General features: G+C 36.3%; 3 protein-coding genes across 6 annotated transcripts; all 3 read right to left on the minus strand.

Moving 5' to 3' along the window:
* Positions 1–419: 419 nt before the first annotated feature.
* Positions 420–14,029, minus strand: FAM221A (family with sequence similarity 221 member A). 3 transcript variants are annotated; one of them, XM_039342095.1, is made up of 7 exons: positions 13,598–14,029; positions 7,105–7,278; positions 5,474–5,664; positions 4,367–4,573; positions 2,084–2,197; positions 1,919–2,001; positions 420–779 (listed from the first exon to the last, which is right to left on the minus strand). In XM_039342095.1, the coding sequence occupies exons 1-7, from the start codon at positions 13,660–13,662 to the stop codon at positions 708–710; spliced, it is 906 nt and encodes a 301-aa protein (XP_039198029.1). In that variant the 5' UTR covers positions 13,663–14,029; the 3' UTR covers positions 420–707. The 3 variants fall into 3 exon arrangements, with proteins under 3 accessions (XP_039198029.1, XP_039198028.1, XP_039198031.1); XM_039342094.1 differs by having other exon boundaries at positions 1,913–2,001; positions 13,598–14,023; XM_039342097.1 differs by lacking the exon at positions 1,919–2,001.
* Positions 14,030–14,808: 779 nt separating this feature from the next.
* On the minus strand, positions 14,809–16,952 carry FANCF (FA complementation group F). The gene has a single exon (XM_039342098.1). The coding sequence runs from the start codon at positions 16,889–16,891 to the stop codon at positions 15,872–15,874; it is 1,020 nt and encodes a 339-aa protein (XP_039198032.1). The 5' UTR covers positions 16,892–16,952; the 3' UTR covers positions 14,809–15,871.
* Positions 16,953–17,100: 148 nt separating this feature from the next.
* Positions 17,101–22,083, minus strand: CCDC126 (coiled-coil domain containing 126). Of its 2 annotated transcripts, XM_039342099.1 has the most exons (5): positions 21,969–22,055; positions 21,741–21,882; positions 20,348–20,578; positions 18,309–18,687; positions 17,101–17,587 (listed from the first exon to the last, which is right to left on the minus strand). In XM_039342099.1, exons 4-5 carry the CDS (start codon positions 18,544–18,546, stop codon positions 17,412–17,414), a joined length of 414 nt encoding a protein of 137 aa, XP_039198033.1. In that variant the 5' UTR covers positions 18,547–18,687; positions 20,348–20,578; positions 21,741–21,882; positions 21,969–22,055; the 3' UTR covers positions 17,101–17,411. The 2 variants fall into 2 exon arrangements, with proteins under 2 accessions (XP_039198033.1, XP_039198034.1); XM_039342100.1 differs by lacking the exon at positions 21,741–21,882 and having other exon boundaries at positions 21,969–22,083.
* Positions 22,084–23,676: the final 1,593 nt, after the last annotated feature.

Below are 23,676 nucleotides of genomic sequence, written 5' to 3' on the forward strand. Positions count from 1 at the left end.
AAAAGTTCCTTTAGTGACAGAAGTTATAATGGCATTGAAAAAAGTGACTTATGACCATTTTTCACACTTACAATCATTGCAGCATCTCCATGGTCATGTGTTCAAATATAGTCACTTAGCAACTGATTCATTTTTATGACAGTGGCAGTGTCCCAGAATCATGTGATTACTTTTGTAATCTTTTGACAAGCAAAATAAATGAGGAAATCAGATTCACTTAACAACTTTGTTATTAACTAAACAACTGCAGTGCTTCATTAACAACTATGGCAAGAAAGGTCGTAAAATGGGGCAAAATTCACTTAAAAACTGTCTCACTTAGCAACAGAAATTTTGGGCTCAATTGCTATTTATAATAATTATTTTTTTATTTATTATCAATATTTTCAAATCTTGAAATACAGAAAACAAAACCACTCTTTTCATACAATTCAAATCTTTATTAACAATAAAATGTTCTAAAGTAGTTCTCAATGTTCATATAATAGTTTCTGCCATGAAACCTGAAGTTTTTCCATTGCTGATTTTCAAGTTTCCAGAATTAGATGGATAGCATGATTTTGCTTCAATGCCTGAAAAGAAGTATACTCTCATTTTATATATAACAAAATTGGCATAGAAAAATAAACATATTGTATCTAGTCATTGAAGATAGACAGACAAATAGAGACAGAGATGCTGATAAATTGCAGTGAAACACAAATGTATTATTGATTATGTTGAGTCTTTGTTGGCATTGGATGTTTGCCTTTCTGATCTCTTGCCTTTTCTTGTTTCAACTGTAAAGAAAAAAAAATGTATAAAATTACTTGAAACATAAGCTCTGCTTATTTTGTGCAAACTACAGAAAACAACTTGCAGCTAATCCCATTATTGCCACATTTTCTTATCCTAGAAATTTCCTTTGCAGGATGCTAGGTTGCATCTACATCCAAGCATCCATATGAATTGACACAAACCCACAAATTGAAATGTATGAGTTATGCCATTGTTGGAAATCTCATAAGCTGTGATCTAAGATGGAGGTAGAGACATGAATTAGTTGATATGATTATCATGCATAAAACGTAAACCTGTTATAGTAAGATTTATACAACATTTAGCCAATATAAATATTCTTTGTGCAATCACATTATTGAATAGGCCTCTAAAACCTTTATTGCTTTTGAACCTGCACATTTCCCATTACTAAATCCATGCTGGAAACATTTTAAGCAGCTGAAGAGTTTGATCAGTTGATTAAACATAAAAGTAAAAATATGTATTTCCAAAACTATATTTTATCTTCTTTGTTTCTGCAAAATAGAAATATTAAAAAAGTAACTATGGCCTTCCTCCATTTTTCTATTGCTTATAGTTGCTTATTGTGCTATGCTTTGGATTTAATAAAGAAGTGCTTTGGAATGCATGGAAGAATGAATCAGTAGATCAACAATTCAATAAAACACCTTTGTCTGTTTCCAGGACTGTGGGACTACAGGGTAAGTCTCTGTGCAATAGCTGCATAATCCTGCAAACATATATCATTGATTTAATAAGACATAAACAGATATTATAATACACTAAATTCCAAAGCACCTTTTCAAAATAGATGGTATTACTTAAGTGGTACTTATTTTCAATTTATTTAATTACAAATAAGCAGAAACAGAAAACGTACAGATTTAAGATATGATAAAATATAACTATAGCAACAGAAATAGATGGGGAAAAGCCACTGGACTTCAATATAAATTACATAAACACTCTTCATTTTTGCATGTCACAATAGTCCTGATATTTCCAGATTTTCAGATATCACTACAGTTCCCCAACATACTATTTAAAATTATCAACATATTATTATGTGTGCTAGGTGCCATTTGAACAAATTATTTTAAAATGCTTTAAATAATGTATGCTATGGATTTACCCGTGCCTGATACTGTCTTTCAAAATAAGCCATATCATCTTCTTCAGATCTCCTTAAACTGGAAGCTTGCATTGTTGTACTTGTATTTCCTTAAAGACAGTAGTTTTATTAGATTTTAAAATTCATCTAAAATCTGTTTAATCAACTATAAAAATATTTTAAAATCATTACCATCTGTTAACTGGGAGTAGGCCTGCATGGAACTGGATGGACCTTGATATGCTTTTAAAAATGGATTATCCATGTTGGTTACAGGAGCTTCTAAGAATTGAACAGAAGGTGCTCCTTAAAAGTAAAGTAAACAAGCATTAACAAATTAAAATTAAAGCACTACAGCCAATGAGTGAGGTCTAGGTTAAATATTTGTTCGATTAAAATCACCAATGAGACTGAATAGCATTTATGTTAGAATTATGATGGTGTAGTATAAAATGAACAAATGAATAAGATAATAGGATGGATAAAATAGCATAATCAAGATGAATCAACACTCATCAAAAGGGTTGATTTATTTTCTATAGGTCACATCAGAATTAAAAATAATTCATATTGCATGTATTTATCTAAATGTTCTGTCATTGGTTAAATTGTCAACAAGAAAAGCTTGAAAACAGCCACTGTTAGAAAGGTGAATAGCAGATAGGTAGGTAGGTAGATATGATGTAATACATTTTAAAAATATATAGAACACTTCACGAATACATTTCTTAACCTTTAAAGTACCACAAGATTCCAGTTTTGTTGCAAAATGAGCACTGCTACTCATTTGCAAATAACTATGAAACTGATTTTAATAAAACTGGTGATTAAGCTGCTATTAAAGAACAATCATAAATATATTGACAGAAGCAACAATTAAAATGTATTTTAAGATAGCTTTCTTCCATATCTGTAAAAGGGATGAAGTATGAAAAGGATAATAGTTTTTTCTGTGTCAGGACTTACCTGAAATGTACTGATAAGTTACAGATAAAGCTCTGTTTAGAGAGCCATTCCAGCAGGAGAGTCCAACAAATCCAAAGACAGAAAAAGAAGAAAACTCAGGATAGTTAGGATAGCTTCCTTATACAGTATATATTGCCGAATGAAAAAAGAGATTATTCAGATGAGGGTATAAAGTTAGATAAGAAGTCAGAACAAAAGCCATGATGGTGAAAAGGAATTGCTGCTGATTTCCCAGGCTGGCATATCCTACCAGAATGCTTAATCTTTCCTCTCTCTGTCCTAAACTGCTGTTTCAACACAGTAAATTTAACTAACTGGATTACCCAATTAATGATATGATAGTATCATCCTCCTTGTCCTACCCTTCCCTCATCCAGAACTTAAACATGAAATGTAAACAAATAAGTGCTTGCGTGGGGGAAACAACCAACATGAGGAAAAGGAAAACCTATTGTTGCTTATTTTCTATTTTGTGTCTTCTGTACTCTCACCTAGATACCTGAATTGATTTCAAAAATGACCTTGTCCTTTGCTTTCAGCCAAAATCCATTAAAACATGGTTTTATTATTTTATAGCTCAAAAGTTTACTTAAAATACATTTAATTATTTAATTTAAAAAAACAAGCATATTATAATATATAATATTGTATTACTTTCAGGATAGCTATTTAAGACAGCAATTTTAAAATGTAAGTCTGAAAGCTTCTCTACTTTATATTTTTTAAAATATGTATAAGTTTTCAGAGAGAAAAAAGATATGACTGATCTTCATAGGAATAGCAGAACACCACAGAGGTATATTCCAGTAAAGGCCTGTTGCCAACTGTAAATGACACTCCTTAATATACAGAAGATAAATAAACCAGCCTAATCAACGATCATGTTCTATTGTGAAAGATTATTTGCATTAAACACAGATTATAAAGGGTTTGAAAGTCAAGCATTTCTACGTGGAAATTAAGCCTAGACAAGTATTAAAAGCCAGCATGGTGATTCAAAATCAGTGTTCACAGATTTATAAAGCTGAAGGAGGCAACAAGCTAAATTGAGCCCATGAACACAGAATTATAACTTCAAATTAATCAGAAAGAAGAATTTTAAATCTATTAGAATTTCAGGTGATCTTCAAGGTAACTGCATAAGTCAAAATACAACAATCCTCATTTATTTAAAAAAGTGCAAGCATATTTGTACTAAACTTTATGGTACTAAAATAGATTTCATAATCAGACATAATTACTTGAAACAGTACTGATTTTGTTAGACATGCAATTAAATTATTACAATTATATTATTAAACTAGTATTTATTTCTTTTTAGGTCATGTTATTTGTTCAATGCATATTCCACACCTCCACTCCACCCCAGTTTCTTCCAGGATTTCTAAGTAAAACATATAGCACGCCAATGCTAGTCTTCCCCGAAACTTCCTAGGATAAGTTGGCTGAGAAATACAGAGACAATTGGGCATACATTTTTTTTAAAAAAATCATTAATTTCATCCTTACCTATTCCACTATCATCAAGTCTCATGTAGCCTTCTGCTAAGGAACTAAAACCTGTTAGTCCCCCCATTGCAGCATAAGGGACATCTTGCCCAACTGGCTTTCCTTGGGCTAAACGTTCCTCTTTTGTTTCCACTATTGTTTCATGAGAATATGCTGGTTGGCCACATCCACAAGTAAAGCAACTGTGAAACCCTGCACATTTGGAACCTAATGCAAAACATATTTTGAAAAAGTCAGAATTTGTTTGAAGGATTTCCACTCAATGTCAATTTTGCTTGCTGTAGCCTTGGTGAAACAAACAATCGCTACAACTGAAACCTTTTAATATTCATATTACATGAGGAAAAAAGTAATAATTACAAGATAATTATTTCTACATTTGGATTCATAAATATTACTATTCTTTGCTTAGATAATAATTTGAAGGTGGGCTCTAATTTTGCAAGGAGTTGTCTGATAATAGAAACAGTCTTATTGTGTATTCCTGAAAAAGACTACACTGAGAATCTCATATCTGAAAGCAGCACATATTTGAATATTGTGTATTATTATGCAAGGTAACCAGATTTAAAGTATTTATTTATTTAGCCTTTTTGCTTGCCACTTCAATCAAAATTTATACTTGGCAGCTCACATAAAAATATAATATAAAACAAATCCAATTTTAATGAAAAATAAGACAAAAAATAGAGAATAAAAGATGGTGACAACTCAATCAGAGACTTTCCAGAAAACTCAGTCTTCCCAAGTTTATGGAAACCAACAAAGAAAAACTGGCCAAATCTTCCCAGGGAGATTATTCCACAATATTGGGGCTGCAACAGAAAAGCAGCCCCAACTCCTTACCTCAACTCCCTGAACCTCCCAAAAGAATGGAATTTGCAGCAGTTTTTCATGACTAGATCTAATCAGGCAAGCCAAAGCTGGCTGAAGAAATATTTATGCTGAATCTTGAATTAGTTTCCTGATGCAGAATTTGAAATGTATTAGTTATTTCCAAAGCAATGGTACATTGTTATGATACTGAGATAATATTTAAAGAAAGGTATCTGTGGATAGTAGTTAACTCTTAAATATGAATTACTCATTTAATCCATGTACACTTACACATATTGCATAGAAACCCAGTTGCTGGACTATGTTGATCTGCAAAGTGCTTACATCTACAGCGGATGGGCTGAGTGCCAATAAGAGGAACAAAATGATAAGATTTGCATGGGCACCGGCTCACTCTACAAGGTACAGAAATAGGACGTTCTTTTGGAATCACTTCAAAATCTGTTTTGTGTTGTTTATATCTAGGGAAAAAAATAAAATGCAAATATACTGTTTAGTTACTATTATTAGAATATTTAGGAATCCTTTTATTCAAAGAAATTCAATTATTTTATAAAAAGTGCGAGGCCAGTACAATTTGGCAGAATCTTCAGAATCTCAACTTTTATCCCAGATTTGGAGAAAATATGCACCAATCTTTAACTCAGCAGTCCCCAACCTTTCCAGTCCCTAACCTTTGCTGACTGGTGGGCGGAAGAGGGGATGATTCCACATGAGCGGGCACAGGTGCCTACTGTTTGTGCAAGTGGAGCTGTGCGTTCATGCTCTCGCCTGCTGCTTTCGCAGTCTGGTTCCAAACAGGCCATGGCCCATTATTGGAGACCCCTGTTCTAATTGATTCCTAGGATTGCTCAATTTTCTATTTGTAATTCCAAGAAATATTGAGGCTTCCAAAGTAAGAACCTCTGAATGAATCCTTCCCAGCAGAATTATTTGGAATGAACCTTGTCCTGAACTGAACATAATCCAAAATGGATAGTCAAAAACCTTACATTTATTTGACTTAACAGTAAATAACATAGAAAAAAAGACCAAGGTCATAAATTTTGCCCTGTTGAAAAACTCAGACATGTGTGAGTATATGTATGTGTAGACACATACTGTGTTTAATATATTTAATTATATATTAGAAGTGAAGAATGAACAGATTGGCACATTTCCAGGACAAAATGTTTCTAACTTAATAAAAGGAATATGAGCTGTTAAACTTTTACTTTCTCTTGATTTATATTTGTGAATCCAACCAATAGCAGAGTAATATGTACAATATTCTGTGCACAAAAGAATTGTTACGGAGTCTGATAGTACAGACCAGCAGAGTACAGTTATTGGGCCATTACCATTCAGAAAAAGATAAGGCAAAGCCCAATAATAATTATTTTTTTACTTCCCATAATACGATGAGGCAGAAAAAGAAATCTGCCTCCATTTTTTGCATTTTCAACAAATGCAAAACCACTCTTCTGTTTTAAAGATAAAAATAATTTGTGGGAGTATTAGTCTTCCTTTAGTACAGCGGTTCTCAACGTTTGTGTGACGGCGACCCCCATCACACAAACACTATGCGCATGCACGGCACGGCGCCCCCATGCGCGGTGTGCACGCGCGGCGCCCCCATGCACGGCGTGCATGTGCGGTGCTGCCCCCATGCGTGGCTCGCATGCGCGGCGGCGCCCCCGGAGGGGAGAAAATGGCGGATCGCCGCCTTTGGCGACCCCCAAAAAATGGTCGATCGACCCCAAATGGGGTCGCGACCCATAGGTTGAGAACCGCTGCTTTAGTATATTAAATATATGCAATATATATTACTATTAAGACACAAGTTCTCTAATCAACAGCGTTTTTTAACCTAAGATAAATTTCAGTGCATCATCCATTGGCACAGATATAGAATGCCTCACCTGTGGGAACAAAAGCAGAGTGTTTCTGGACCCACGAGTTTACAGTCAATGCCAGTTGGAGATCTCCAGCTCACATACAATCTATTTTGCAACCGAATTGGTAATACTTGTTTCTTATATTGTTCATATTCTTCCGGAGTAAACAGTTTCCCACCATCATCTTCTCCTACAATTCTGCAAAAGTGTTGATTTCTGTAATACTTTACATTACATATTTAATTAAAATTATAACCAACAACTCTTTTAATAATATGCACATAGAACACAGGGACGTCATATCATGAGTGAATGAGAGAGAAAATATGAATATCTGGAAATTCTAAGTCTGAAAGAAAGAAGAGTGAATATCTAAAAACTATTATTATCCTAAATATAATTGCCTGTGGTTGCTTAATATACTTGATTAACTTATCAATAGTGTTCTCAAATGAATTTTAATGATTTGCATAATTATCATAAAATGACAAAGATAGGATGAATTTTTTACTTATATTTGTATGAAAGTCAGAAATTATTTTTTATTTTCCTTTTTCTTTCTCTTTTACTTGTTTCATTCCTTTTTCTTTTATCAAATATTTTTTGTTTCTTTTAACTTGAGAAAATAAAAAATAAGATTATAATATATATATATATTATAATCCCTATCCCTCCACTACTGGTCTTTGGAGGCGTTAGTGACCTTGCATCCCCGCCTCCAAAGACCAGTAGTGGAGGGATAGGGAAGGGCATCCGAAGAAAAGAACATAACGTTATAGACACATCTTGGTTATCAGCTGGCCAATCAGGGCCAGTAACACAGTCTAGGAGCCATGCGCAAACGTTACTTGAACCTACTTAAACCACCTTTATTGCAATGGCCTTTTAGCCCTGACGATGCTGGGGAGTTCCCCCAGTGAAAGCTTGGCAACTTTTTAGTATAAGTATATTTTTAGTAAAGTATTCTTACTTCAACCCTCCCGGTGATCGTGTTTTATTCTTGTATTTATAATTATGCCCGGGAGTCGCATTTTTACCAATATATATATTCGTGCTCCTAGAAGCACGAAGCTGAAAACACCAGCCTGAAGATGACGAATGGGACTTCGTCGAAACGTCGCCAAGACACTTCCAATTTTACACAGGAGAAAACCCGAACAACCAAAGACCTACATACAAATATATATATATATATATATATATATATATATATATATATATATATATATATGCTGGAAAATTTGCATAAAAATACGACTCCTGGGCATGTCTGTGGTACAAATAAAATACGAACACCAGGAGAGTATAAATATAAAAATATACTTTACTAAAAGCTGCCAAGCTTTCGTTTGGAAACTTCCCCCTTTCATTGCAAGCATAAACAATGTTAGTAACATATCACTTTTTCTTAAAATGCAAATGAACAACTGATCTCTTCTTTCCCACATCCCATCCCATCTCTGCGGGAAATGGACAGTTAGGAAACATGAAATATATTGTTGGAATATTCATGAGCAGGAAGAGTCATGTGGTAACTCAGTCAGCCAATGTGAGTAAAGTGCTACTGAGTCTGTGCAAAAAGATATTGAGTTAAGAGCTGGATTTTTTTTATTCAGTCTGAGGTCTGTCTCTGTATCTCTCTGTAAGAAGTCTTCATTTGCTATGTTGCTGTAAAGAAGAATGTATGGTATTGTAAATATTTTGATATGAATATAAAGAGGTTATTTGAATCAGCTAAATGCAGTCAACTGTGAGAGCTTCTGATTTATTTTTACCAACAGAGAAATTAAAATTCTCTAACACATATACATACAGATTCATATATTGTTTCTTATATTATTCATATTCTTAAGCCTGATGTCAGCAAAATTCCATTAAGGACTACAAGGGATAACAGCATATCTATTTTAAGCTTGATCAGATTAATCAATTTTACATTCTTTGCTTTTATTTCAAACAACCTTAATCTTTAGTTTTTTTAAATAATGTTGCTGAACTTGAATTCTTTTCATTTTTTGCTTCTTCTCACAATTTTTTTTCAAAATTTGAACAACCCTTTTGCAAATCCAATATAGGAAAATTATCCAGTTACTCTTGATTTTAATTATTTAATTGTTTAATAATTTTAATTATTAAGACATCAGCAAGTATTTTTATAGAGTATGTCCAATGTAACATCTTTTTTGATGTCATTTGCATAGAAATGCATTTTCAGTCTCAAACTTATCAATTAGAAAACTTGTTTCTCTTCAATAACATCTTTTAGACACATTCTCTCTAGAGAGGCAAACACTTTTAAAATTAACTTCAAAAATGTCCTTCAATATTTTCAATATTAAAATATTTTGCTTCATTCTGTAATTCTAAATTGAGTCAAATGTTATTCTCCTTTAATGTAATTTTTAGTTCCCTCTAGTATGCCATTTTTAAAATCTTATTTTATTATATTTCAAAACAAAAGCATTTTCCCATGGGAAGAATATTTTATAATTCCAAATTATCTGCAGCCTTAGTCAATTCGTAACTTTCTATAATCAAAGTTTTAATTTTGCTTTTTCTGGTTTTTTTTTTTCCCAAAAAAAAAGTTCTTCAATTTTTTAGTTAAAACTTCTTTTCACTAAGGATTGAAGAAAACTGACCAGGTGCTATAAAAACTTGTCAATCCAAAAGTTCCTAATAGCTGAAAAGCACTTGATGAGCAATTTCCAAAAGTGGTTGGAAAAAGGAGTATGCAAACTTAGTGTCCTTTCAAAGTCACAGTATTAGCAAGATAGCTATTTCCTAGTCTCTCAGGGGTCTAGGACTATAAGGTTCCGACCCTTGGCCACGCCTCTTCTGTCTCCCACCTCCTGCCTCCACCCATTTACCGTCAGTGTTCCTCCTTGCTGGCCCTCCCCTGCCCATTCTCTCTGGCCAATGGGCTCCTTGCCAAGGAATTCTTTGTCCCAGGCCTTTGGCTACATGGGACAGATAGCTGCCTGATTGGCTGCATGGAACACTATCTGTTCCATGCAGCCAATCAGGTGGGTGGCAGGCAGAGGTCACAGTGCTGCAGGGCGGCAGCAGGTGATGGGCGATCACAGGGGCTGTGTTGTGGGGCAGCAGGCAAACAGCACTGGCACTTCTCCAAATCTGGGGGAGGAAGGGTGGGTGGGCAGGGAAATGGCAGGGCCAGCGCAGCTTCTCCAATTACGGGGGGAGCACAGGAGACTGGCATTCTGGCCTGACACACAATAGGGAGTTGGCCTGCTGCCCCACACCATGCCCCCTCCCCTGCAATAGCAGAAGCCATGCCAGCGTCATTTATCTGCGCAACCCACCTGTTCCCCCCACAACCACTGAAGCTGTATTGGCCCTGCCATTCACCTGCATCCCCCCCTGCAATCACTAAAGCTGTGTTGGCCCTGCCATTTGCCTGCACTCCCCCCGCAATTGCTGAAGCTGTGCTGGTCCTGCCTGTGCACCCACAATACAGCCCCTGTGATCTACCATCCCACGCTGTCCCCCTGCCAACACCATGGCTTCTGCCTGCCACCCACACAATTGGCTGACCACTATCTGTTCCATGCAGCCAAAGGCCCAGGACAAAGAGTGCCTCAGCAAAAGAGCCAGGCTGAAGGACATGGGGTGGAGAGCAAGGGGCCCATTGGCCAGGGAGAATGGGCAGGGGAGGGCCAGCCGAGGAGGAACACTGGCGGTAAATGGGCAGAGGCAAGGGGCGAGAGGTGAAGGAGGCGTGGTCAAGGGTGGGAGCCTAAAGGTCCCATTCGGGTCTCTCAGAGCTCTAAACCTGCCAGAGAATGTTATCTTGTGTTGAAGAGCACCTGTCAGGAGTACATATGGGTGTTCACAAGTCCTTTCCTTGTCTGGAGAGGAAAAGTCAATCTACACAGCTTTTCACTGTGCAATGATCATCAGCTCCATGTATTCAGTCAGATATTTCTTCCCTTGAAGTCAGGCATATTATTTTCTTACTTCCTAACCGTACAATAAAAGCTAAGAAATAGTAATTACTGGAATGGCTGTCTGGGAAGTGGGGAAGTACATGGTATGCAGCAACAGTGAATGATTCAGCTATAAGCCATAGTTGTATTCACATAAAATTCTAACCAATTGTTTATAACATTAATTCAGACAAACATGCGTACAATGAATCATAAATTAACTACATTGGCTGGATTCTCATAACACAAAGGCCACAATTATATATTTTAGCTTGGCATGTTCTGCAAACTCAGACAAGAAATCTAGAGTAGTAGCATTGAAATAGTGCAATCATTCTACTTGAGTTGCTTTCCAAAATTCAGTGTCAATGTGTATAATTGCAAAATATAAAAAACAAATCAATAAAATTCAGTCAAAGAGACAAAAATAAAAGCATGATGCACCTAATGTACAAAATAAAATTAAAATATATTACAAATAAGCACAAGTATTAACAACATCAACCAATATCACCTTTCATATTTCATATCCCCAATCTTAATATATAGCTTCTATGGCTTTAGCATGGAGTGTATATCTAGTCAATGAATCAAAGCACATACTAAAAAGGAATCAGATGATAACATTCTAAATACATAATGTACAGCAGAACCCACTTTGAATTCATGTTTAAATGTTCATGCATAATGTGAGAAGAGCTCCAGCATGGATTCAGAACATTGGGAATACTGTAGATGCACCTCCTTCCAAAATTCTTAGCCTTTTCAGCAATTTATCATTATGATTGCTGCTGGGCATTATGTAGATTAACTAATTGAAATATTTTCCTTATCAAAATGAAACCATCTTTTTAGATGTTCTATAAAAATGACCACAATAATTTTCTTTTTAATCATCAGGTTGAGGCACCAAATATGTGGTAAATTATTAATCCAGAGTCAGACTGAACTCTGCAAACAGCCAAAAATGTATAATTATCCCAGCTAAATAAGCAGTTATTTTTATTGGAATATCACTCTCCTTATCAGATTGTTCTTGGGAGAGTAGTGTTTGCTAATAAAGATGAATTGTGTATGACGGCGAAAAAATATATCTATATACATGTTTGTAGCAGCCACAAGGAAATTACCAAACTACTTTGGATAGCATCCTAGTGAAGAGCATCACAAGCAAATCAATGCTGGATAACAACCTCAGTTGGATACCAATTGGAACACTGGATAAATGATATAATTCAATTCAAAGAAGTTAACTAAGAAAAAAAACACAATATGTTAAAGCATATGGAAAGCAGCTGAAGAGGCCTTCATCAAATTGATTGTGATGAGTAGTTAAATTGGCACTAGAATCATTCACTCCTTTTCTGCTCCCAATTTACCCACTCACTCTAGTACACCTTAAAGCCTGAGAGGGAGTGTTTTGTGTCTGCCATTTTTTTCCCCTTTTCCTTAGCTGTGCTACTCCCTTTTATTCTATTGGCTTTTGAAAGCCAATAGAATAAACTCTCTTGAATAGAGTCTAATTCTATTGGCTTTCAAAAGCCAATAGGAATTGTCCAGGCTGTCTCTGCCCTGCTGAGCCTGCCAAAAGTCCCATTCTGCAAATGGTGCTACACCAGCTGAGTAGTCCTCGACTTACGACCAGTTGAGCAGTCCTCGACTTACGACCGGGTGGGGGTTGCGGCATTAAAAAGGTTGAGAACCACTGGTTTAGATCAGGGGTTCTCAACCTTGGCAACTTTAAGACTTGTGGACTTCAATTCCCAGAATTCCTCAGCTAGCAACTGGTTTAGATCAAGCAGCTTGACTTAGGATAGGTAACAGTTCTTTGGGGTCTGATTGGAGCAGAAAATGAATCAGAAGTGTTCCAGTTAAGCACCATATGATTTCATATATTAGGTTGTGATGTAATTAGCTACTAAGTGGCTCCAACGCTTGTGCAAACCCAATTCATAATAGCGTGTATATAATGCACTGTTATAGACAAAAATTAGTTTATTCACTGAACCACAGTTTAGATTACTGTTTTGCAGTAACATAGCCAAAATGCTGAAGCCAAAACGCTAGAGTAGAATGGAAATTCCCTATTGGAAAATGGGGCTTAAGTCTAGATCTTTCTCTAAATCTTGGCTGCTAAAGAGCAGCATCTTTAGAAAGGGAAGAAATGTTTTCCATACATGCCCATTTCTTTATATGGCCCAAGACCGCTAGGTCCAAGGAGCTGTCCCATGGTTTTCTGAATCAATTAGGTTGGGTGGAACCGCATACAATAAATCCGTCAATTCCATTTTATCCAATCCCTAAAATTTGTTCCTGGTTCAGGTCAGTAAATGAAGTTTGCCGTGGAGTTTACAGAATAGCCAGGCTACGAGATCTGGCGTACAGAAATCTGAACCGCCACCAGACTACAGCGTGGGTCTTCAAACGTGATCTAAATAAACGTGGGTCTTTTGAGACATGCGCTTATCATTCTCGAGGACTGCAGAAGCCTCTTCCGTACTGAGCGCCTTAGCAACGGCTTTCCCGGTCCCTCCTCGGTGGATAAGAAGCGACCTTTCAATTGGCTTCCTTACCTCTTGTATTCCAAGTAGTCGTCTATGGCGGCGGCAGCCCCTGGTTGAAATGTCAGCTGCTCCATTATTTTGGGAAAAGCCTCCAGGAAGACCTGGAGGCACTCGGCACGGAGCTATGGCCTCGCCGGAGAGGGAGGCGGTTCCTGTCAGGAGCTGCTGCGCCGCGATGTCACTCGGGAGGATTCGCCGTTGCTTTGGCGGCAGCGGTTTCAGAACGTTTTCAGCGTCCGCCTTGGTTTTGAATAATTTTGTTGAAACTGCCGCTCTTCAGTCGCTACGTGAATCATTTCAGCGACAAAATTTCAGTTTTAATCATTTTGCGATAAGGGCAGCTAGTAAAGAAATACTAGCTAGGCCGCCCTCCCTCCTGAAATTGATTTTGCAGAGTTGCGAGAGCCACAAACTTTGCCTGTCTAGCCAGGGTAGTTAATGCTTCAGTGCATCATGTGAACTCAACACCGGAATGGCGATTCACTACCTATATATTATATAAACCGAGCCAGTTTGATGCAGTAGATAAGGCAGCATTTCACACCGTGGGCAGTTTTAAGATGTGTGGACTTCAACTCCCAGAATTCCCCAGAAAGCTTACACTCTGAAAAATTCTATGGTTGAAGTCTACGTCTTTAAGTTACCAAGGCTAAAAAACAATACAAAACACTGACCTACAAACCAGAAGACTGAGTTCTAAGTTTTGCCTTAGCCATGCAAGCTTAGACCAGTCCCTCTCTCAGCCCAGTCCAATCCACCTCACATCATTATATGGAAAGTATACATAGTAAGAAGCAGGAGAATTTGGTATATTCCCTGCCTTGAATTTTAGAGTGAGTGAGTGAGTGAGTGAGTGAGTGAGCGAGCGTGTGTGTGTGTGTGTGTGTGTGTGTGTGTGTGTGTGTGTGTGTTGTTTGGGTGTGTGTCTAAATCACTAAACCAAACTTGCTTTCCTGTTTTATTTACCAGATAGATATTAAAGTAATACTAACAATTGGAAATATGTTGCTTTACAGCAGTGTTTCCCAAACTTGACAATTTTAAGGCATGGGGATTTCAACTCCCAGAATTCCACAGCCAGCAACGCTGGCTGTGGAATTCTGGGAGTTGAAGTCCCCATGCCTTAAAATTGTCAAGTTTGGGAAACACTGCTTTACAGGATTACGCTAAAAAACCTAATTGAAACATTTGAAAAAGTAATTGAATAGATCAATAGGGACTCATAGCATGGACATATATTTTATTTAACCTTTCCAGATGCTACAGTTGTGTGAAGAGAAAATCATTTGAAATTCTACATCTAGAACTCCAATCTTGTTCTTTTTCTAAATATTTTTTAAACCACATAGTGTATCTAAACAAAAATAGTAGAACAATCCTTTTACAAATCATTGTATATAGGTGCAAAATCCAAACTGGTACTTCATTTTATAATTTTTGATGCAGAATTTAGACTGTAGTAGAGCACCTTTACCACAATTCTCCACTATAAGGCTAACATGAATATAAGGCAATGCTGACCTCTGTTCCCATTTACTTTCAAGTTCACTTGAAAAGATCCTGGTTATAAACTGTTATTACTGCACAAGAACTATCTGCAGAATAGTCTGTACCCCTTTAGCATAAATTTTCAGTAAACATCAAAATGCTTCACTTCCCATCTTCAAAGTTCAACCCATTCCTCTTGTTTCTGTTTCACGAGTAACTTAAGATACAGTATGCCCTATGTATCATAGAGTGTAAAATATATTAAATAGGAAAGCAATGAATAAGAAGCTAATAGTATTCAATATCCAATTAATCTGACTCCATCACAGGTTATATCATGTTACTAAATACATGTATTAAATGTTTCTGGAATAGTTATATACATTACTATTTTTTTAATCAACTGCTCTAGTTCTGTAGCAAGATTACACTTTGGCACATTGCTACTTTAAATTTTCTCAAGTGAAACTATTTTTAAAACATTCTTTCTCAACTATTTCACAGTGCAAAAAGAATTCACTCTTTGGACCACCATCTTTAAGATGGAACACACTTCAATTGGAACAAAAATATGCCTACTAATTTTAAAATATTTAACCTATCTATACTTAACAGCACTCACTTTAAAGGTATTCTTTCTTCACTATGGATTAATAAACCAGTTCATAAGATCAAGCTAATTTCCCCACATTTATATTTATTTAGATATTAAACCTATACCTTTTCTATAATTATCATAGAATTCTACACTTGATCTGTATAATACCTACACTTTTTTTTACTCAACCTCTTTAGTTAACATGAGTTAAATTTACTTTCAAAATGAGGCATCTCCATATCCAGCAAAAGGTCAGTCCAAATGCTCAGACCTCGGACTTCAAAGTTCCCATCCTGGGCCTTTAGCTGTCTTAGCCAAGTCTGGATTGCACTGCCTAGAGGCTCTGGCTCCTGGTAAAGGGCACGGACACGTTCCTGCATCTCCTGCCAAGGTATTTCATCTTCTTTTAAACCACTAGTTTGCCATTTCCCATGCAGAGGGTCATAACTGAGGCAGTTTCCCCAGGCTGAGAGGAAAGTCAAATAGGAAGCAAGTAATTCAGAATAATGGGCACAAAGTGAAGCCAAACACCGGGGAGACAAAAAGTGGCAGAAGGACAAGAGACGAGTTGGGTCTCCAAACAGCAACCAAGGGAGGAGCAACACCTTGGCCTCCACTTCCCAACCAGGCTCCATCAATGCTGCAGCCACAACTCTGTACAGCATGGAACCGCAAGGCAAACAGTCCAACAAGGCTGAGGAAGATCGACCTTGGTTCCCATCACCATCTCTGTCACCTTGTAGCTGTGAAAGCAGCAGCTGAGCCTGGACTCTCACTGGCAGCCCTTCCCATTGTTCAACACCAGCTATTCCTTTTACAGGAGGTTCCAAAAGACCAAGAAGTTGAGAGGCAGCTCTGCGTCTTGCCAGTAGACTGATGAAGGGCTCCACTCCACTAGTGGCTGGGATCAAGAAGCTGCAGAAAAGGCTATGGCGGGTAGTAGAAGGCAATGCCGGATTTTCCAGCAGTGCCAAACCCAGAAGCTCTGGGCAGCGCTTCAAGTGACTTAACCTGATTAAACCTCTTTTTTTCAGCTGTTTCTTCAAAACTTCCCGGAGAGTTGGCTGAGCCTGAAGACAGCTATGAAGTTGCCGAAAGAAGTGCCCCCAATTTAGAGCTCGTGTTAGGGTTGTGGGATCCCAACTTTGTACCATTCGTGAGCGGGAGGCTGCCAAAAGGCTAGGCAGCCGCTCAGTTTGTAAGAGCAGCATCTCCATGAGGCAGAGAGCAAAAATCCTTGTTCCTGTCAAATGGCAACCTCAGAAGAAAATGTTTTCTTTTGCTAAGAGATCACTCCTTAGAAATATTATTTGATTTCTCATTGCTCTTAAGATCTGGGTTTCATATAGAAAATTTCTGCTGGTTGATCTGTTGCTATATGTATAGTTTGCAATTCATTCCATCAATTTCTTCATTTTTTTTCTTCCTATTATATTAGTCCTCTTTTTCTTTTGAAGGAATTTTCTGGGTAGTTTGATCTTTGATATAGTGTGTGTGTGTGTGTGTTACCTACTTATCTTCCTACATTAGTTTATTACCAATACACCTTTTTAAAAGTTACAATACAATGTTGCTTTATGAAACAACTTTCTTAACACAAAGGTTTTTAAATAAAGAAATTGGGTCTCTATATATTCATTTTTTTTTCTGCTGCAACTGGATTAGCCAATTGTTTGCTTCTCTCCTGAAGAAGAATTAAATCTAAAGCAGTTCCAGCAATGCAAAATATTTTGACTATTATCTTATATTGTTTGCTGCATTTACTCGTTTGCTTGTAGCTGATGGCATTAAGTTCCCATTTGTAGTATTTGTTGTTGAGCCATTTACAACCATATAATCAACCTTGTTTTCCAGTTTGACCAAGCGTTGCAAGATATCATCTAGAAGAACTGCAATTGTTCTTTTCAGATCCGCTAGAGGAAAAAAATATATATTCAGAAAATGATATTATGCAGAGAAAATCTCATGTGACAAAATAATTATTTTCTCATTGTGTTCCTGGTTATAACTTTTTCTGTATCTGTTTAATATATGGAAAAAATATAGTATATGCAAACTTTTTAAATATATGGTTTATGTACTATTTTTCCATTTTAATTTTTTTCTTTGCTTTTCTTAAACAGATTAAATGCTATATTCTTTAGAGCACATTCTAAGCTTTCATTTGTAACAAAAACACTAAACTGTATAAATTTAGAGTTGTCTAAATAAACGATTTACTTACTTAATATACTTCTGTAAATTTTCATAATAATACAGTGAAACTCATTCTTTATATGTAAACAGTAAAAAAAAATCACATTTGAATTTTTCCCAAATCCTTTATTGTTTCAAAAGTTCTGGAAATTTTATATTTCTAGTATTAGACAAAAACCTATATTATTCAAAGTAAAATGTTTCTAGACATACCATACCCAATGCCAGTATATTAACTCTTTAATATTAAGAGCAGTCTAATATTTCTTAGAAATGAATATTATACAGTATTTTCAGCTTCAGTGGAACATTGAAAATGTAGCAAACATTAATTCTACTTTATAAATATTAAACTTCTTATGCTTTTAAAATAATATTGCTTTATATATTTTGAAAAACTAAACTGAGGATGAATTTACAGAGATTATGTAGGCTTACCATATCCCGCCATTGCAACTCCATTATCACCATTTATTACATTCTTGTTTTCTTCTGCTAGGGCTCTAACATATCTTTTACTTAAGTCAAGAATTTGTTCACGCAATTCAGCACTGCTTTGTTGCCTTGGATGCTGAAAGGTGTAGCGCAGTAACATTATGCCCCAGATAAAACCAAAAACTAGCAACAATAAACTCAATTTCTGGGACACATTTTTTCTAGAAAATGCAAAAACCATTTCTGAGCAGGCTAAATATATCAGTAGAAGGTAGTAAGTGTGAAGTCACAGTATCTTCATGGTAAGTTGTTTTGCAAAACATCTCCACAGCATGCTTGGTCTTCGGGGGAGACTATTTTGTCTAATTTTTCCATTTGTTTCCTGAAATTTTTTATCAAAAAACTTGTGTCAAAATTGTTTATTTTTTTATAAACTACAGTATTAATTTGGAATGTGTTATATAATTTAGAGCATTATGATTGAATCCCTGTAAAATGACTACTGAGAATACAGGCAATTTAAGAACAAAAATCTGGTAATTTTCCAAACTATACTTGTATATGATAACAATATAATCATGAATTGGAAATCCATGGTACAAATATCCATTCAGCTATGAACTATTGGTGCCTTCGTGTAAGTTTTAATGTCTCTACTTCAGTTTTACACCTGCACTATGAAAACAAGGCCATTATTATCTAAAAAGATTGCTACAAAAATAGTGATTAAATACTAACTATATCAGAAAAAGCATCAGCAGTGAAAAACAAGCCATTTCATCAGCCCTGCAGATAAACCATCACCCTTTTTTTTCTCTTTAAATTATACCCAGCTGATAAGTTACGGTATGAAATCCTAAGAAATCATGTTTAAATTTATTACGGTTTTTTTTCATTCTCTATGACAGGGGTGTCAAACTTGCAACATCCCATGACACGTCGCAACGTGTCGTGACTTTTTTTCCATTGCTGGCAATGAGGTGAGCGCAGTTTTGCTATGATGCATCCAGTCTGTGGGCCAGTAGTTTGACACCCCTGCTCTGTGGTGTCTTTTAAATTGAAAGCTTGCTATCAAGGACTGTCGTTTTTCCCCGCTTTCTGAATAGATAGGCAAATGTTAGTCTTCACTTAACAACCATTCATTCAGCAACCATTTGTGTTCAATAAATGACAGTAATGACTGGCTGCTGAAAATAAAGCGTTTGCAACGCTCTTGTGGTCACATGATCTAAATTTGTATGCGTGGCAGTCCACCCGCCTTTATGACTACAGTGTGCAATCTTTTCCACTTGCCTGTTTACCCCTCCCCTCTGTCCTTTTGGCCACCTGTATTCTGCCACCATCACCTAACAGGCTGCTTCAATTGACTTTGCCATCTTTTTCTCCCTGCTGCTGAAGAGGTATGCCTAACCAAGGCAGTTGCTGTCTTTCACAATGTCTCACAAGAACCAGCAGCTGCCTCAGCCAGGTGCACCTCATCAATAGCAGGAGGAAGATGGCAAAGGTCAGCTGGGGGTGGCAGGTTATGCAACAGAGGGCAGGGTAGCCAAAAGGGCAGAGGTGGGGAGGGGAAGTGGTGGCTGGGGAAAGTTGAAGTAGAGGTCAGCATGGAATGACAGGAGTAACATGAAGTCCTCACCTAATAATTGCTATCAGGAGTATTGAAATTGTTCTTGCTAAGTAGTATAATTTCATGATGTTTCACCTAACAACTGTTTTGCTTAGGGATGTAAATTCCAGTCCCAGTCAGAGTTATTAAACAAGGACTACCTGTAAACCATCTGCAAGTGAGAAATCTGTGACTTCCCTAAAGGTTTTGTATTTCAGACTCTAAAACCCCAGGAAGCTTGGTTAACAGTAAGAGGAAACAGAAGCTACATCCACTTTTTAGAATAAGCCCCATTAGAAAAAAACAGAACTATTTATGTAGGAAGTACAGTTAAACAGTGCTTTATCTGACAGTTTTCCATTGCAGATTACTCTGTTAATATGAATTAACATAAAATAAGTAGTTTTCAAGATAATAAATTAGGAACACCTACCATTTTATAATTCTGTTGCTTTAGTTGGAGCTGTCCTCAACTAACCAATATTCCAAGATAATATTTGCATCCATGCTCAGCTCAATATCATTTTGAATAAACTCAAGGATTATTTAATCCGTTATATTTACTCAGCCTAACGCAGTTCTTATTTTTCAGAATTAAGAGTAGCACAGTTTGCTGGTCAAATGATAAACATTTAGGAGAGGGAGAAACATCTGAGGAAAAAGACTTTAAAAAAATAAGAAAACTTGTTCAGGTTATTATGTTATAAATGTAGGCTTGAGAAGAAACTTTAGAAAGCATATTGGCACTTCAAATATATATTTTATGATCCTCTAGTTAGTATAACCAGGAAAACGATATTAAAGATGCCAAAATATCAAAAATCACATATTCCAAACTGCCCAAACCCCAATGTATAGTTTATAAGAAACAATTCTCTCAAAATTCTTGTTTTCTTCAGCTAGAAATAAGCAAGAAAAAATTAGGGTTGTAGGTAAAGTTCAGAATTATACAAAGCTCTTTAAGTGATTTTTGGGTCTTTTATTTTCTTTATGAGACTCTCACAAAATGTAAATACATTATTAATCTTACAATAGCCTTTATATATTAGCAAATTACTTATTACTGGTCTAATATTTTTTGTATGTTAACAATATTAAATAGAAAATACCTTTGCAACTGGTATAACTGTATCAACAGAAAGACACCAATTTCTCCTTTTTGTAATCACATAGAAAATTATTTTAAGTAGTAAACACCATTAAATTGAAAGAATTTAAAGACCTGCCAGCAGGTTATGTTCATCTAAGTTCACATGTCCCATTGAGATAATAAAAATGACAAATTCAACTTCATAAAATTACATATTTTCAAACAAATTAAATTTTAGTACTTAATGCTTTTTTAAATGTTACCATGCAAAATTAAATCTACCAGGAGGAAGTGGTCTTTCAAAAAAAAAATCTCTATTCACAATCTATATTTATTTCAAAATCTGAAATATAGATAAGTTGAGGGAAGCTTGATTGAAGGAAGGCACAAGATTTAAGAAGCAAAGAAATGAATTACTAATATCTTATTTCATGAAAGCTATCAAGAAAACAACCCTTATAAGGCACAAAGAACGTGCAAAATCGCCACGGTACTTAAGAAAACAAAAACTATAGTTGTGTATATTCACACACGTGATTATCATAGCTTAACCATGATCTATTTAGTCCCAGTTTATTGGATTGTACATTGAACCAAAACTACACGCACGAATTAAGTTCGCGCCAGATGCTAGGTTAGAAGTTGGCTAGCTCGTTTCTGTATCAGTACGTCATGCCAACATACACGCCCAGAATCGTTCTTTACAAACACAGTTGTTTTTCATCAAGCGACTCACACAAATCTATTCATCGCCTATCAGATTTTTTTTTTCTCCATGGGTTTCACGGTGCAGGCAAAGCTTGCGACGGGCAGTCACCAAAACCTCGTCCGCCCTTCCGGCACTCGATCTCTTTCTCCCCTTTCTCCAGATGTGTTCTCTAAATCCAAGTGTGAACTATAAGTTACCATCGAATCTCGCACATCCTGCCAGCGTACCACACACAAAGAGCAAACAACCCCTTACCTGAGCATAGATTTCAGTCAGCACCTCCTGACTGCGCAGCGCATAGGGACAACAGCAATTGAATCATATCCAGGCCGCACTTCCGGCTGCTGGTGGAAAAAAGGGTAAAATTATCATATGCGGGGTGGAGCAAAAGAAAGGCAACGGAAACCACACGTTTGAAATGTTGATATTTGCTCCTAATTTTAAAAGTACGTTGATTTATTATAGTGCATTATTTTTTGCAGTACACTTACTGAATTTACAATGAATTCTAACAGTTTCTATTTTAAATTTTTTTATCAATCTGCTTTTTCTTTTCAGCGTTTTCTATAGTATATGAATTTTACAAACAAAACACTTCACAAGTGGACCAAGTTTCCTAGAAAGATTAATTGCACAAAGATTATGGTTGTGTACATTCACACACGTGATTATTTGATTATCATAACTTAATCGTGATCTACTTAATCCCCGTTTATTGGATTGTACATGGAATCAAAAACTAGACCTACGAATTGAGCTCAAGTGGAGAGCATACAGCCACATGTCTGTATAATTAATTCAGATTCTTATATGAAGTGGGGAGTTGGATTGGTGGCACAAATGACCTCGTCCCCTTCCATGATTCCATGATGCCCCTATAAACTCACCTTTGGGAGTTTGATTGCAGTTAATTAGATTTATATCTCACTACACAATAGTTTTTGTTTACATGAGGCACCGAACCATAAACTAACCACCCATTATATAAATTCAGTTGTGTATGATCGTGTCTATGGAGATTCTCAGTCATCCAGGTCATAGTTATCCCAAAGGTACTTTTTCACAAGGCAACTGGACTTTTGTTTGTCTTTGAAGACATTTCGTTGCTCATTGAAGAAGCTTTTTCATCTCAGAGAAAGCACCTTTGGGATTGTGTATGATTAGTGTGAGGAATAAAATTCAACTCCAAGGTTATTGGAAAAAAAAAGTTTTATTAAAGTGCTTGCAAAGGCTGGCGGATCTCAGTACATGAAAGTAAGAGAGAAAATAAGAGACCACACCTTCTTTATAGATTTCAGCAGTTCAGCTGGTCCATCCTCCCCAGGCCCAGTTGATAGACCCAGTTCAGTCACATGCTAACAGTCCACCTATCATACCTAAATGCTTAAAGTTAATTAAGCCCTTGTCACCCAAACTTGTAAGCCCTAGCCCAGTGATGGCGAACCTTTTAGAGACTGAGTGCCCAAACTGCAACCCAAAACCCATTTATGCATCGGCTGGGCATAGCCCATTGGGTGAGTGTGACCCATTGGGTGGGCATGGCTGCGGTGGTAACGGCAGATTGAGTGGGATTAAAAAATTCAATCAATCAATTCCAACTTTGCAAGACCTTTTTTTTCCCGGCGAGAAGTTGAAATTGATTGATTTAACCTTTTTTTTTTTTTTGCACACAGCGGCAGAAACTTAAAGCTAAGGTGACCAACTTTTTTACAATAAAAAGGAGGACACAGATATATTGAAGAAAAAAATATTGTAAATAAAAGAAACATTTTATTCATTGCAACAATAATACAGACAACTTGCATGTGCAAAGTTTGCCAGTCGGGTGTTTTGGCGTGCTCAGCAGCAATTCCTATTGGCTTTCAAAAGCCAATAGTGGGAGTAGCACAGCTCATGCAAAAGTTGAAAAAAAAAACGATCAAAAAAAGGTGCTGGAACACAGTTCTGAGCGTTCTATGAGGAA

This window comes from Crotalus tigris, unplaced genomic scaffold (assembly GCF_016545835.1).
Source record: "Crotalus tigris isolate CLP2741 ecotype Arizona unplaced genomic scaffold, ASM1654583v1 scf7180000017774.6281472, whole genome shotgun sequence".
Lineage (NCBI taxonomy): Eukaryota > Metazoa > Chordata > Lepidosauria > Squamata > Viperidae > Crotalus > Crotalus tigris.